This window comes from Molossus molossus, unplaced genomic scaffold (assembly GCF_014108415.1).
Source record: "Molossus molossus isolate mMolMol1 unplaced genomic scaffold, mMolMol1.p scaffold_m16_p_14, whole genome shotgun sequence".
In the NCBI taxonomy this organism is placed as follows: Eukaryota; Metazoa; Chordata; class Mammalia; order Chiroptera; family Molossidae; genus Molossus; species Molossus molossus.
The window spans coordinates 7,343,632-7,359,823 of record NW_023425349.1 but is presented as its reverse complement, the minus strand read 5'-3'; the positions used below and the strand labels follow the sequence as shown (position 1 = coordinate 7,359,823).

Here is a 16,192-nt window from a genome sequence, read left to right as displayed (position 1 = left end):
GCCTCGCGTCCAGCCGCATCTCGGCGGGCGGGGCCGAGCCCTCGGGCCGCAGTGCGATTGGCGGAGGCGCGCGGGTGACGCTGACGGGTGGCGTGAGGCCCCGCCCCTGGCCGGCCCCGCCCTCGCGCGCGCTCGCCTGCGGGTCGGCAGCCTCGCTCTGGCTGGTGCGGCGCCCCCGCGCGGAGTCCGCGCGTCAGTCGGTCCCTGGAGCTGCTGTGGGGCGGCGGGTTGCAGCCAGCAGAGCGCGCCGACCCGGGGAGGCGGCGGTGTCCGCGGGCGTCGCGTGAGGAGGCTCGGAGCCTGAAGACTCGCGCCGCGCAATGGCACCCATTGGCCTCAAAGCCGTGGTCGGAGAGAGTAAGTGGAGTCGGGGTCTTCTCCGCAGGCGGGGGCTGCGGCTGCCCGGGAGGAGCCCGGCGCTGTACCTGCCCACAGCGCCCGGGCCTCCGGGTTGGCTGCTCGCCCCGCCCGGCCGGGGGCATCTGGCTGGGAGGGCTCCGTTATTCCGGCGCCGCCCTCCGAGGGCAGTCCCTCCGGCCTCCTGCGGCCCGCGCCCCTTCCCTTCTTTCCCCGCTCTCCCCTTCCCGAATTCCACACCCTCCCCGCCCTCCCCCTCCATCCCGTCCCTCCTCCTCCCCTCCCGCCCCTTTATCCCCATGCCTCCCTTTGATCCCCACTCCTCTCGTGCCTCCACCCCTCGCCCCGTCTCTCCCGTCTTCACCCCTATTTCTTTCCTCTTCATTCCTTTTCCCTTCACCCCCGGCACCCCATCCCTCCCCCTTCACCTCGCCTTTTACCCTCTGCTGTTCATTCCCTCCCCCTTCTGCACCTCATCACACTCTCCCCTGCACCCCATTCTTCACTCCATCACCTCCCCCCATTTCCCTTCTCACCTTCCTTTATTCCCTAAGCCCCTTGATGCCATTCCTTTTTCTTTCTCCAGTCCCTCCCACTTTCCCACCCTCCTTCGTGAATCGTGACGAGCGAAATCCCAGCCTGCGCCTCCTCCCCCTTCCTCCTCCCTCCGGGGAGCCGGGGCCGCGGTCCCCGGCTGCAGAGACCCACCTGGGAGCGGCTCCGCGCGCCCAGCCGGGGCCGCTCCTGGCAGCTGGAGAGAAGCCAGTTTTCCGGAGGCTTGGCTCTGCCGGGCTGAGGCCGTCGCTCTCCTGCTTCCGTTCCCGGGTCTTGGTTTCAAGGGCGGGATGTTCTCAGGGTCCTGAACCCTTCCAAATCACACCAGGGATGAGGAGAACTGCCCTGTGCGGCGGGAGGTGGCCCTGCCCAGCACCGCAGTCTGCAGCCTCCCTGTTTGCACGGCTCAGCCTTTGCTTGGCTGCACGTTTCGGGCTGTTCAGATCACGGGTGCAGGGAGGAAATGGTTGTTTATGGGTTTGGATGAAAGGCTCGACGTAAATGGATTTTTAAAAAAAGGATGGTGGTGAGTGCCGGCTGCAGCGGAGCGAGGGCTGGTGTTGGTAATATTGGGGAAACGGCGTCCTCGGTGCTAAGATTGGTGATGTGTAGACAGACCGTGCCTCTTCAGTATTTTGCCTATTTCTTTAACAACAACAACAACAACAACAAAAATGTGTAAGGATTGCTGTGGTTTTTGCTTCCTCTTTTGGAATGAAGAGAAAATTAAAACTGGACTTTTCTCTGGAGGAGAGGATGAAAAAGGAGACAGAATAAAAATGGTGGAAATTAGTTTCCTTTCCAGATTCTCTCCTGTTATATATAGCGCACATTCTCCTCTCTCCTTTGCTACCAAATGTTTTTGACTGTGTAGTGTTCCATTCGAGCATCATTACTGTTTTTTTTTCTTTTCCATTCTTTTCATCGATGTATAGGAAATATCCCCACTACACCAGAAGAAAATTGTTATAAAAACTGAACCCCACACGAAGACGTTTTTTGTTTTTTTTTGTTTTTAAGTGCCTGCCTTCCCCATGCAGTAAAAGTTCTGAATCACATACTTTCTATTTTCTAAGGAGAATCAAGGTGTTTAGGGCTGGAAGGACCCATAGGGATCCTGTAACCTCAACACCCTCTTTTTAACCCTGGGGGCGGTGGGTGGGGGCGGGCAGAACGAGGTCAGAGCAGTTAAATGACATGCCAAAATTAGTGTTGATTAATTTCTAAAACCTGGTGTCCATTTCCTTGAAACATTAGTAAAAACAATGACTTTCTTCATTATTCTAGATATATCCTTTACTTCCAATACCTTTATAAAGTGGTATGGAATATGGAATGGGAAGAATGTGAATGTTACTTTATATTCTTTCAAATGTTTTGAATAAGGTGTTTTTAAAACAAAATCCTTCAGTGCTACAGAAATCTGGTTTTTGCATCCTTGACATTTGCCAAGACCTTGTTGGCCCAGGTGGCTCCTTAGTTCTTCCCTTCCCTCATTTTATTTATTTTATTAAAAAAATTTTTTTTTCTTTATTGATTTTAGAGAGAGAGGAAAGGAGAGGGAGAGAGAGATAGAAACATCAATGAGAGAGAACATCGACTGGCCACTCCCTGCATGCCCCCCACTGGGGACCCCCCCACATACTGGGCATGTGTCCGGACCAGGAATCGAACCTGCGCCCTACTCGTGCATGGGTCGACGCTCAACCATTGAGCCACACCAGCTGGACTTCCCTCATTTTTTTTTTTAAGAAGGAAGCATAAAGGGAGAAATAAATCAATATGGAATATGGCCAAAATTTATTTTCTGAAATAAAACAAAGCTAGTTTTTATGAAAACAAAAACAAACCAATTTTATATTGGGGAATGTGTGAATAGTGTACTATTCCTTTAACAGTTGAGTTAGATATACATTTGGGGGAGAATATTGCAGTTCTTTGTCAATAATATAGGTTAATTCTGGCTCATAATTTTGGATGGGGTTTCTAGCTTTGCCATTTTCTTTTAAAATAAAAGCAAACTAAAGATTTTTTAAAAAAACAAAATGCAACAGTTTAAATGTCACTTTCGCCCTGGCCTGTTTGGCTCAGTGGTTAGAGCGTCAGCCCGCGGACCAGAGACACCCGGGTTTGGTTCCTGCTAAGGGCATGTATCTCGGTTGCAGTTTGTCCCCGGCCCTGGTTGGGGTCGTGTGGGTGGCAACCACTCGATGTGTCTCTCTCTCTCTTCCTGCCTCTCTCCCTCCCGCTCTATCTGAAGATAAATGCAAAAATGTCCTCGGGTGAGGATAAAAATAAATAAATAAGTAAATAAAATAAATGTCACCTTCAAGCCTGGTCTTCCCAATCTAAATGAACAACCCACAGTCACTGTTTATCATATTTCCTCAATAATTTTCTTCATAGCCATTAAAATGGTCTGAAACGATCTTGTTGAATGTTTTTTGTTTGTTTGTTTTTCGTTTGTATGTGTTTGATTGTTTCATCCACTGGAATGTTGCTTCCTATAGAGCAAGGTCTCTGACATGTTCACCACTGGATCCCACGCTCGAGATGGTGTCTGGCTCATAGTAGGCAGTCAGTGAATACTTATTGAATGAATGAATGAAGGATACAACGGAGAGCAAAATAAATGTAGTTTTGACTTCTTTTGTCACATGGTTCTGAGTTGAGTTTTAGAATGGCAGTAGGTACAGGCACAACAAAAGTAGAGGAGATGGGTCAGCATTAGTTGTTCACTCAACAAATGTTTGTTCAGAGCTGGTTAGGAATCACAGGAGAATGCACAGCAATTAAAATATGGACACTCTCCTACTGTGTGACAGACTTAAACTATTCTGAATTCTGAAATGCTTTCCCTGTCCCAAGTTTTCCTTGTCACTTTGCCCAACACACTTAGGGTCTACTCATTGTATTGCACTTCTTTGTGTTGGTCTTGCCCACTGGACCAGAAGTTCCTTTGGAGGAGAGTAGGACCTTGTGTTATTCTTATGTCTATCTTTAATGTCATGAATTAGTGCTTGGTATTCAGTAAATATTGAATGAATGACTTAATCTTGTATATAGCAGTTCAGAGAATGGACTCTGGAAATAGATTACCTTGGAAAAAATTCTGATCAACCACTTATAGCTGTGTGACTTTTGCAAATAATGGAACCTTTTGTGCCTCAATTTCTTAATCTACAAAAAGGTAGTAATAGCATCTACGTTGTGGGGTTCTATAGTATTAAATGGTGTAATGCAGATGTATAACATTTAGCATAGTTCTTGGCATACAGTAAAATCAGTAAATATTATATGAAGAGATCCACAAAGAGGGTCAGTAAAAGTGTTAGAGGATTTTGAGAAGAGGCAGACTACCTCTGTCCTGTGGGGCCAGAGTTTTGGGGGAGAAAGCAGTCTGGGATAAACTTGAAAAGGGTGCAAATGACCTGGAAGAATGGACCTGAAGAACATATGGAGGATTTGTAATTTGACCCAATTTCTGTTCCTAGTCCTACTAATTTACTTACATTTCCCCCATACATGTTGTTTTCTCCTCTCTACATAGAGATTGTAAGAGAAAGGACAGTTTTTTTGTGTGTGGCATTTTTATATCAAGTTCATGTTACTAGAAGATGCTTCAATTATGTAAATCCATGTTGCATAATCCAGAGTTTATTCCTGTTCCCTGAAGTTCTGTCAGTGTGTTACAAAGATTCAAGGATTACAAAAGGTACTGTTTGATTTTCTTGTTTCCTAGCTGTTAGCAGTTTCTCCTCATGTTCGATTATAAGAATCACATTCTTTTGGAAAAGAATGTATTTTCCATTTGTACATTAAATACATACCTTTTCCAAATGGGGCTGTGATTCCAGGGATATGTCACAAGTTGAGAGGACACCTCAATAGAAGCAATCTCATTCATACACTTTTTCTTTAGAGAAAGTATATTAAGTACATGTAGCATTTTTCCCATTTTTAAAATTAAGGTATTATTTACACACAGTAAACTTCACCCCTTTTAGTGAACAGTTCTTCAAATTTCAGTTCATTACATAGAGTTGTGTAACCACCACCATAATCAAAATACAGAATGATGTCATCACTCCCTCGAAATTCCCTCTGCTGCCCCTTTCAAGTGAATCTCTCCTCCCACCCCCATCCCCAGCCCCTAGCAAACATGGAACTATTCCTATAGTGTTTGCCTTTTCTAGAGTGTCATAGCAATAGAATCATAGAGTATGTAGCTTTTTAAATATGACCTCTTTAACTTAGCATAATGCATGAGAGAGTCATTCATGTTGCCTGTATTTGTAGTTTGTCCCTTCTCATTGCTGACTGCTGTTCTCTTGTGTGGATGTACTACAGTTTGTTTATCCATTCCGCAACTAAAGGACGTTTGAGTTATTTGCACTTTGGGTCACTTGCAAATGCTTCTGTGAACGGTCACACACAGGTTTTGGTGTGAACATATCACTTGCACATGTAAATACCTAGAAGTGGGAGAATGGGTCATATGACGAGTGTGTTTAACTTTATAAGAAACTGTCAAATTGTTTCCAAAGTGGATGTGCCCTTTCACATTCCTACCAGCATTCTTATTACTACAGTTGACTGCTGAATAATGCAGGGGTTAGGGGTGCCCACCACATGTACTTGAAATCTGCACAGAACTTTTTTTTTAAGATAAAAAAATATGTATTTACAGAGAGAGAAAGGGAGAGGGAAAGAGAGACATCAATGTGAGAGCGAAACATCGAAACGTAGATTGGCTGCCTCCTGCACACCCTCCACCAGGAAATCGAGCCTGCAACCCGGGCATGTGCCCTGACTGGGAATCAAACTGGCAACCTTTCAGTGCATGGGACATCGCCCAACCAATTGAGCCACACCAGCCAGGGCTCTGTAGAACTTTTGACTCCCCCAAAACTTCAGTCATCCCTAGGTGTCCACTGGAGATTGGTTCCAGGACCTCCACAGTACCAAAAACCACAGATGCTTAAATCCCCTACATAAAATGGTGTAGACCAGTGCCTACAGTTGGCCCGCTGAGTCTGGGGATTCCCAACTGCAGATGGAAAAGACTGTTTTAAACCCCTGGATATGGAGGGCTGAGTTTTGAGAGATCTTTATATATTTTGGTAACAGTCCTTTATCAGATAGATGATTTACAAATATTTTCTCATAGTTTGTGAGTTTGTTTGGTTTTTATTCTATTAAAACGATTTTTTGCCCTAGCTGGTTTGGCTCAGTGGTCGGCCTGCGGACCAATGAGTCTCGGGTTCGATTCTAGTCAAGGTCACGTACCTTGGTTGTGGTTTGGTCCCCGGCCCTGCTCGGGATTGTAGGAGGCAACCAATCGATGTGTCTCTCTCACATCAATGTTTCTCTCTCCCCTTCCCACTCTGTCTGAAGATAAATGGAAAAAAATATCCTCAGGTGAAGATTAAAAAAAGAAAAAATATATTTTTCAAAAAGCAGAAGTTTTAACTTTTGATGAAGTCCAATTTATCTTTTTTTTTCTTTTATAGATTGTGCTTTTGGTATCCTATTTTAAAACTTGCCTAACCCAAGTTCACAAAAATTTTCTATGCTTTACTTATTTTTTGTTTTCTTCTCGAAGTTGTATAGTTTTAAGCCTTACATTTAGGCTTTGATCCATTTTAAATTAGTTTTCTGTATATCATCTGAGTTATGATCAAGGTTGATGCTTGTGTATATATGAATTTTCTTTTGGTAAGTGAATACCCAGTTGTTCCAGCACCATTTGTTGAAAAGACATTAATTTTTGCCATTGAATTGTCTTTGTTCTTTGTGGAAAATTAGTTGGCCATATGTGGTGGGTTTGTTTCTGGACTCAGTGTCCTGTTTCATTGATCTGGATGTATGCTTTCACCAATACCCACTCTGTCTCAATTATTGTAGCTTTAAAGTAGGACTGGAAACCAGCTATTATGAATCTTCTAACTTTTTTTGGTTTGTTTTCCAAATTGTTTTGATTCTTTGATTAATTTGCTTTTCCATGATAATTATAGACTCAGTTTACCAGTTTCTGTTTTTAAAAATCTCTCTGAATTTTGCCCGGTCGGTGTGGCTCAGTGGTTGAGAATCGACCCATGCACCAGGAGGTTGCTGGTTCGATTCCCGATCAGGGCACGTGCCCAGGTTGGGGGTCCGATCCCCAGTCGGCGGCATGCAGGAGGTGGCCAATCAATGTTGTCTCTCATCAGTATTTCTACCTCTCTCTCTCCTTCTCCCTTCCTCTCTGTCTAAAAATCAATAAAGAGCCCTGGCCGGTTTGGTTCAGCCGTTAGAGTGTCGGCCTGCAGTCCCGAGAGACCCGGGTTCGGCCCCTGCTGGGGGTATGTACCTCGGTTGCAATTTATCCCCGGCCCTGGTGGGTCATGTGGGTGGCAGCCACTCGATGTGTCTCTTTCACGTCGACATTCCTCTCTCTATCTCCCTCTCTCTCCCTCCCACTCTATCTGAACAAAAAATGGAAAAATGTCCTCAGGTGAGGATTAAAAAAAAAAAAAATCAATAAAGAAAAACAATTTATTTGATCTTTCTGAATTTTGCCCAGCCAGTGTGGCTCAGTGGATTGAGCATAGTCTCATGGACTGAGAGGTCCTGATTAGATTCCTGGTTAGGGTACATGCCCAGGTTGCAGGCTCCATCCCCAGTAAAGGATGTGCAAGAGGTAGCTGGTCGATGTTTCTCTCTCATATTGATATTTCTCTCTCTCTCTCTCCCTAAAAATCAATAAAACCATATTAAAAAATAAAATAAGCCCTGGCTGGTTTGGCTCAGAGGTTAGGGCATCGACCAGGGGACCAAAGAGTCCCAGGTTTGAGTCCGGCCAAGGGCACGTGCCTCGGTTTCAGTTCGGTCCCCGGCCTGATCAGGGTCGTGCAGGAGCAACCGATGGATGTGTCTGGATGTCTGTCTGTCTGTCTCTCTCTCTCTCTCTCCCTCCCTCCCACTCTGTCTAAAGATAAATAAAAAAGTGTCCTTGAGTGAGGATTAAAAAGTAATAATAAACTACTTGCTTTTAGTTCCAGTTTACTAAGAGTTTTTGTTTTTATTATTTACTTATTTAATATTTTTTTATTAATTTTTTTTTTATCCTCACCCGAGGACATTTTTGCATCCATCTTCAGATACAGCAGGAGGGAGAGAGGGAGGAAGAGAGAGAGAAATATCAATGTGAGAGAGACACATCGAGTGGTTACCACCCACACAACCCAACCGGGGCCAGGGACAAACTGCAACCAAGGTACGTGCCCCTATCAGGAACCGAACCCGGGCCTCTCTGGTTCGTGGGCTGATGCTTTAACCTCTGAGCCAAACTGGCCAGGGCTTTTTATTAATTTTTTAAGAGAGAGGAAGGGGGTGGGAGGAAGGGAGGGAGAGAGAGGGGGGAGGAGGGAGAGAAAGAGAAAAACATCAGTTGGTTGCCTCCTGCTGGTTCCCTACTGGAGATCTGCCTGCTACCTGGGCATGTGCCCCAACTGGAAACGGAACTAGCAATTTTCAGTGCATAGGATGATGCCCAACCAACTGAGCCACACTGGCCAGGACAAGAGTTTTTGTTTATAAGATCAGAATTAACTACTTTTTCATTTTCTTTAGAAATTATCCTATAGTTGTTTAATTTAATCTAGTAATGTAACATGATTAATTTTAATATTGATCAATCATTATACTTTTTTTTTTTATCCTCACTTGAGGACATTTTTCCTTTTTGTTTTTTTGTGTTTTTTTGCTCAGATAGAGTGGGAGGGAGAGAGAGGAAGAGAAAGAGAGAAACATCGACGTGGGGACACATCGAGTGGCATGACCAACCAGGGCCAAGGACAAACTGCTACCGAGGTACGCGCCCTTAGCGGAAACCGAACCCGGGTCTCTCTGGACCGCAGGCCGATGCTCTAACTGCTGAGCCAAACTGGCCAGGGCTCATTACACTTTTTAAATACACTTTACTTGATAGTCATGTATTATTATTTTTCTGTATTACTAAATCCACTGAGCCACACTGGCCAGGCAGTGCCAGAATTTCTTTCTCCTTAAATGGATTAGGAAGGTCTCCATCTTTTTACATGTTCCAGAACAAATCATATAACATGAAAATTCCCTTCCTGATTGTTAGAAATGATTTATTCATAAAACTATTTGAATTTGTTGCTTTTGGTGGGGGAAGAGGATAAATATTTGACAGCCTTTTAAAATTTATTCGATTATAATTTGTTTATTTAGGCTTTCTACTTCTTGAGTCAGTTTTGGCAATTTATATTTCCTTATAAAATAAAACTTTCAACTGAAAATTTTCAAATTTATTGACTAAATTAAATTTTTAGAATTTTAAAAAGATATTCTTCATCAGTAGTTGTGATCTCCTTTCTCATTCTATCCTGTTTGTTATTATTTTTATGAAAATACTTGCTAGAGACTTGTCTATTTTAATTGTCTTTTTAAAAAAATCAGTTTCTTTTATGTTGTGGGCGTGTGTTCTTAATTTAATTTTGAATGCTTGGTTCATTTTTTAAAAAGTATTTTTTTCTTTTTATTGATTTTAGAGAGAGAGGAAGGGAGAGGGAGAGAGATAAAAAACATTGATGAGAGAGAACATCAATTGTCCGCCTCCTGCATGCCCCCCACTGGGGATTTGGCCCACAACTGGGCCGTGTACCCTGACTGGGAATCAAACTGGTGACCTCTTGGTGCGTGAGTCAACGCTCAACCACTGAGCCACACCGGCCAGGCTCATTTTTTTCTTCTAATAAAAGCATCTAGGGCTGAGTGCAGGGTTGGTTGTATCCCATAGGTTCTACCCACCCCCCACACCCCCATAGTTTTTAATATGCAATGTTCTTGCCATTTATTTCTAAATATAGTCCTCCTATATATTGAACTAGAGGTTACTCTTATGGGGTGATAAGTAGTTTAAATGGGGGAAAATTTTCTATAAGAGGTGGTTTGGGGCTCAGGTATCATTCATGTGTTAACTGTCAGATGTCAGAGAGCATATATCTGCCACAGGATCCAAAAAGGGCTTATTGAATGTACTGAAAGATTTTCCCTCTGGATTTTTTTGGCGCACAGCATCTCTTAGACAAACAGGTATTTGGCAGCTAATGAAGTGTCTTTTCTTTAGTGGAGTAGCCAGGCCAAATTTTATAGTTATCACTGGCAACTCAACAGCCATAAATTTTGAACCCTAGTCCTGTGGTTGCCTATATGGGAAGTGCTTGGAGAGTCCCCAACTGGATCCTCTTATTTGATTGCCTCAGTTGATTGCTTCAGTGCAGGGCTGTTCTGGAGCTAGAGTTAGGGTGAGGTATCTAAGACTTCATTTCAGCAAGTATGAGTTGTACTTACGCTTACCCCCCATGCTTATTTCAAAGTTGTTTTTTTTTGCAAAAAACAGTGCTGGGTATTAGAAAAAGTTCTGGACTAGAAGTCAGACATCCAGCTAACAGCCCCAGTTTTAATGCTTAGTGACCTGGATGGGTTATTTAACTTCTTTTGAAATTGAGGAGTCTAATCCCAGCATCACAGAATTCTTTAAGGTTCACATTAAATAATATACAAAAACATTTCTTGGAGAACAAGGAGTCACGATAAGGGTTTATTATTATTTTACAGATGTAATTACAGAGATTAGTATACTTGCTGAAGGTTACTGAATAAATCATTAGGAGAATCTAGGAAATGAATCACTCATACTTTTGATAGACACATGATCTAATAATCACTAGACAACAGCCAGCTATTGCCTACTCTGATGTCCTTTGGGAAGGTTTGCATTGGTTAAAACAAAGTGATTTATTCTGATGTACAGTGATCTGATCTTAATATACATCTCTGGATCTCCAAAGCAACAATAACTACTGATAACTCAAATTGCAAGCTCTCACAGGGTAGATTTTCAATATTCCTTTCTTTCTGGGTTTTTTTTGTGTGTGTTTTTTTTATGCCACTGATATTTTGCTTTAAATGTCTACTAATTATTTGGTCTAAGAGCTGACTTTGTAGGAAGTGAATGAGAATTAAGTATTTATCACACTAGGAAAGCATTAGAGATGGCGAAAAGTAGAGGAAAACAAACAAATTTTTAAAAAATCATTGGAGCCCTGGCCGGTTTGGCTCAGTGGTTAGAGCGTCGGCCTGCGGTCCAGAGAGACCCGGGTTTGGTTCCCGCTAAGGGCATGTACCTCGGTTGCAGTTTGTCCCCGGCCCTGGTCAGTTGTGCGGGTGGCAGCCACTCGATGTGTTCCTTTCGCATCCATGTTTCTCTCTCTCTCTCTGTTCCTCTCTCTCCCTCCCACTCTACCTGAACAAAAAATGGAAAAATGTCCTCGGGTGAGGATGATACAAAAAAAAACAACAAGAAAAATAAATAAATAAAAAAATAAAAAATCATTGGTGCCTAGCTGTGAAGATCCAGGTTGGAGTCAGAGTCTCCAGCAGTTACTCCTTGTTTGTAGGACTTCTGGGATGTCAGAGAAACCCAGGTTCACGTATCTCAGCTCATTTCCATTTCAGCATGCTTCGGAAGGTTCTGGGACCAAGTTTTCATTCATTTGACCAATATTTATGCAGTCTCTCCTGCGAGTCAGAAGCTGTGCTAAGGGCAGCAGATGTAATGGTGTAAAAGTAGACCTGGTCCTCGTGAGATTTAGACAAGCAGCGGTGATACACGGGGGTAAAGGCCCTGAGAGGGACAAATGGTGTGATGATATTAGAGCACATGGGGGAACTCCTAACAAGGCCTGGGGAATGAGGGAGGCTGAGGGAGACCTGGAAGAGGAGGCCTTAGCCAGGACCTGGGGGAGAGTACGTCAAGTAGATCCATGTCTAGCCCTGGCCAGTTTGGTTCTGCGGTTAGAGCATTGGCCTGCGGTCCAGAGAGACCTGGGTTCGGTTCCCGCTAAGGGCACGTCCCTCAGTTGCAGTTTGTCCCCGGCCCTGGTTGGGTTGTATGTGTGACAGCCACTTGATGTGTCCTTTCTTTTTTTTTCTTAATCCTCACCTGAGGACATTTTTCCATTTTTTGTTTTAGTTTTTTTATCCTCACTCGAGGACATTTTTCCATTTTTTGTTCAGATAGAGCGGGAGGGAGGGAGAGGAAGAAAGAGAGAGAGAAACATTGACGTGAAAGGGACACATCGAATGGCTGCCACCCGCACAACCAACCAGGACCGGGGACAAACTGCAACTGAGGTACGCACCCTTAGCGGGAACCGAACCCGGGTCTCTCTGGACCGCAGGCCGACGCTCTAACTGCTGAGCCAAACCGGCCAGGGCCAGACATTTTTTTAAAAGCTGAAAGAATTCACTACCAGCAGACCTGCACTACAGAAATGATAGCACAGGGAAAGCTGGATCCACACAACGCTGTAAGGAATGCCCGACGTGACAACCACGTGGGTGAATATCAGCCACATTTTCAGAGACTGCTGGTCTTCCCGCGAATCTTCCCGCGAATGCCCCACCGTGATCCTGCACTATACTCTTGGGATTTGTTTTCACTCGCTTGTTTTGAATCCTCCTGCCTATTTTATGTCCTTTCTTGGTTTGCTCTTGCCTGTTTTGGTGGAGCACATCTCCCAGGAGCTTCTGGGAAAAGGGAGATCATTTTATTGAGACTTTGCGTGTCTAAAAATAACTACTTTAACTTCTACTTGCTTGATGGTTTGGAGGGACATAGACTTCTACACTGGAAATTATTTTCCTTCAGAGTTTTGTCCTGCCATTGTCTTGTTTCCAGTGTTGTCTTTGAGGAGTTGGAAGACATTTGATTCCTGAGCCTTTGTTTATGTCCACATCTTCCCCTCTGAAGTCTCCCATCTATCCCTAGCGTTCTGGACTTTCATAGCAATTTGCCTTGGTGTTTGTCTGTTCTGCACTGTGTTAGACCAGGGTCAGAACTTTTTTTTGTAAAGGACCATGTAGTAAATACTTTACTTTCTGTGGTCCATGTATGGTCTCTGCCACACATTCTTCTTTTTTTTTTTTCCCTACCCCTTTAAGGTATTAAAGCTGTTCTTAACTTAAAATGTAAAAACCAGGCTACAGGCTGAATTTGGCCCATGGACCATCATTTGTTAGACATGCAGTGGCCCTCTGCCATCTGGCACCTGATGCCATTGACTTCTTCAATAATTTCACTAATTTCTTCTGAATGTTCTCTTTGTAGAATTCTTGTTACTCAGATATTAAACCTCTTGGATTGGTCCTCCAATTTTATCTTTTTTCTTCAGTTATTTATCTCTTTAGCTCTTTGCTGTGTTTCAGGGAGATTGCCTAAACATTATCTTCCAGCCCTTCTATTTTATTTTTTAAATATATTTTTATTGATTTTTTTTTTAGAGAGAGGAAGGGAGAGAGAAATAGAAACATTGATGTGAGAGAAACATTGATAGGCTGCCTTCTGCACACCCCATACTGGGGATCGAGCCCACAACCCAGGCATGTGCCCTGACCAGGAATCAAACCGGGACCTCTGAGTCCACTGGATGATGCTCAATCCACTGAGCCACACCAGCCACAGCCCTTCTATTTTAAATTTATGCTGTCATGTCCTTTAAACAGTTCTGAAAGCTCTTTTTAGTTATCTTTTTTATAGCCCCTATTCTTGTTTCATGGTTGTGGTATCTTCTTTAATGTCTCTCTCTTTTAAAAAAAACATTTTGAAAAGTCTGTTCCCTCCAGGTTTTGTTGTTGTTTTGTTTGCTTTGGTCTCTAACCATGTAGGAACTTCCCTCGGATGTGACTCACATCCTGACTGGCTGCTTGTGATTAAGAAAGAGACCATAATGCTAATTGGGAGCGCTGACCTTGCGGATGGCTCTGACCTGGGTGGGCTGTTTGTTGGGGAATCCCCAATGTCAATATCTTTAGATTTTTCTTGTTGAGCTCAATTCCCAGAGAAGTCTGTGTGTCCTGCCTAGGAGATGAAGAGGTCTGGCTGCCACAATTCTGGGAGCTGGGTGGACAAAAAGGGTCCAGTATGGAGAGAGGGTAGTTCTCAATAATCCCTATATTTGGTAGTTAGTCCCTGTTTTCAGTATTAGACTCACGCTCTCAACTATGCCTTGGTTTTCAGTCTTCGGTGTGGAAGAACAATCTCCCAGGGAAGGGAAGTGGTAGAATGGATCTAGGCTGTAACTGCTTCTCAAATACCTTCCTACCCACATGCCTGTGCCCCCTCCCATTTTTGAAGTTCCAGAGGTACCTGGTGCTGCCAGTTCCTGAGACTGGTGAGGATTCCTCTATGTACATTTGGTGGGTTTCCAGTTCCCTGCCCCTGGCTTAGGACTCCACTGCAGCTGGGTTCTGCTTCCCTGAGCCTGCTAGTCAGTTTCCACACATCGGTTACAGAAAAGAAGGCCACAGACTCAGAATTTTAAAGTAAGGCTTTATCATTTATGAGAACTGTGTTCCAGGAAGGAAGGAGGGGAGTGGCTGCCAGCCAGAGGCTGGGGACCACCACACCCCGGTTTCTTAACATAGCAAAATGACTGGCTCTCTTGGCCACATTTTTTCTTTCCTGCTGACAGGAGAGTGGAAGCAGTCTGCTGGAGTTCTTGGGCCATTTGTCTGGGCAGCAAACAAAAGTCAGACTAAACAGAGACAGGTTCAAAGAACATTTGGGACACCCCATATCCAGAAATTTCATTCTGAATGAGCTCACTTGCTCACTGTAAAGCAGGAAATCAAGTGAAGACTAAGGTCATTTCTTCCGATGCTGGGTACCCCTCCTAGACCCCGATATAACCCTCAGTGGAGTGGTCTTTGGCATAGAACTTTTTACTAAATTATATAATTTGGAGAGATGGATTTTACCAGTCAGTTCTCCATCACTCACCCATCCCCTAGCTGAAGGCCCAGCAAAAACTATGATCCCAGCACATATTCTGAGGACAATATTCAAATAATGCCCAGGTAAATGGGGAGGGGCAAAGAAGGCCCACCCACACATTGTCTATACAAATAAATGGTCGGAGAGAATTGCCTCTGGTCTAGGTGATTTAAGCAGAAAAGAAAAAAATCTACATGGGCACTTTGTAAAAGTTTGATAAGGAAAAACGACAGAACCCCGGTCCGAGGACTAAAGAGTCACAGGTTCAATTCTGGTCAAGAGCACGTACCTTGGTTGCAGTTCCTCCCCAGCCCTGGCCGGGGTCATGTGGGATGCAACCAGTTGATGGGTCCCTCTCACATCGATGTTTCTCTCTCTCTCCCTTCCTCCCATTCTATTTGAAGATAAATAGAAAAATATCCTAGGGTGAGGATTAAAAAAAGAAAAATGACAAACATGGCATGAAGGCTCAGGTAAAGAATTAATTTTTTTAAGTCACTCTCAAACATAAAAATGACAAACAGAGCTAATGTGAAAAATCAGAATGAAGTGGAAAATGGGCTGTCCAGGCCACGAAATTGAAAACAAAAAGCGATCGCATGGCAGAACTAACAAACAAATTTTAAGACACATGAAGCAGAACCTCTTCTTCGGAGCGCGGAAGACCAATGAAGAAATCATCCGTCTGTGTAGCCAGGGCAAGTTTGTACAAACTCAGCTATTTCTTCTGGATTTTCGGTGTTTCTTCTGTCTCGGAGCTCCACCTCTTCCTGTGCTTGATCCTGAGCCCAGACCCCAACAGGATGTTTTCTTTTCCTGGTGTCTTATTGTAGCCAGTGACAAGGATTTGGGAACAGGAAGCAGCCCTCCTGAAATCAGACCTTTGTGTGTGCTGGTACATGGGTGGGGGGAACATTTTCTGCCTTGTGGAAGCTTCCCTGAGGTGTCATGTCAGTTTGACACCTCTGGACTGGCTGTATTGAAGGTTCCAGAGAGGGCTTGAGCCTGTGGTCTTGTCTTGCTGTATGAGACTAAACATTTTTTAATATCTCAATCCTGAAGGAGGTTAAATATTAGAGCAGGACAGATTGGGCTGACGGAATCTTGAATTTCAGAGTAAGAGGATTCCTACCATCACTGTCATGGACAAGTCACTTGATCTCTCTCAGGTCCAATTGCTTTATAAAGTTGATGAGGTCGGGGTTTCTCAACCTCAGCACTATTGACATTTTGAGCCTGTGCATTGTGGGATGTGTAGCGGCATTCCTGGTTTCTCCCCATAGCACCCTCCATTTGTGACATTCAAAAAAGTCTCCAGCCCTGGCCAGTTTGGCTCAGTGGTTAGAGTGTCAGCCCGTGGACTAAAGAGTCTCGGGTTCAATTCTGGTCAAGGTCATGCACCTTGGTTGCAGTTCGGTCCCCGGCCCTAGTCGG

The 16,192-nt window shown here is 44.1% G+C and overlaps 1 protein-coding gene across 2 annotated transcripts in view; it reads left to right on the top strand.

The window, feature by feature from the left end:
- The first annotated feature begins 209 nt into the window (after nucleotides 1–209).
- Nucleotides 210–16,192, top strand: part of STXBP1 (syntaxin binding protein 1) — a 61,273-nt gene continuing 45,290 nt past the window's right edge. The window contains exon 1 of one of the 2 annotated variants that reach the window (XM_036261292.1): nucleotides 210–357. In XM_036261292.1, coding sequence (XP_036117185.1) covers nucleotides 321–357 — 37 coding nt within the window. In that variant the 5' untranslated portion in view covers nucleotides 210–320. The remainder of the gene's footprint in view (nucleotides 358–16,192) is intronic. The other variant, XM_036261291.1, reaches the window with a different exon arrangement.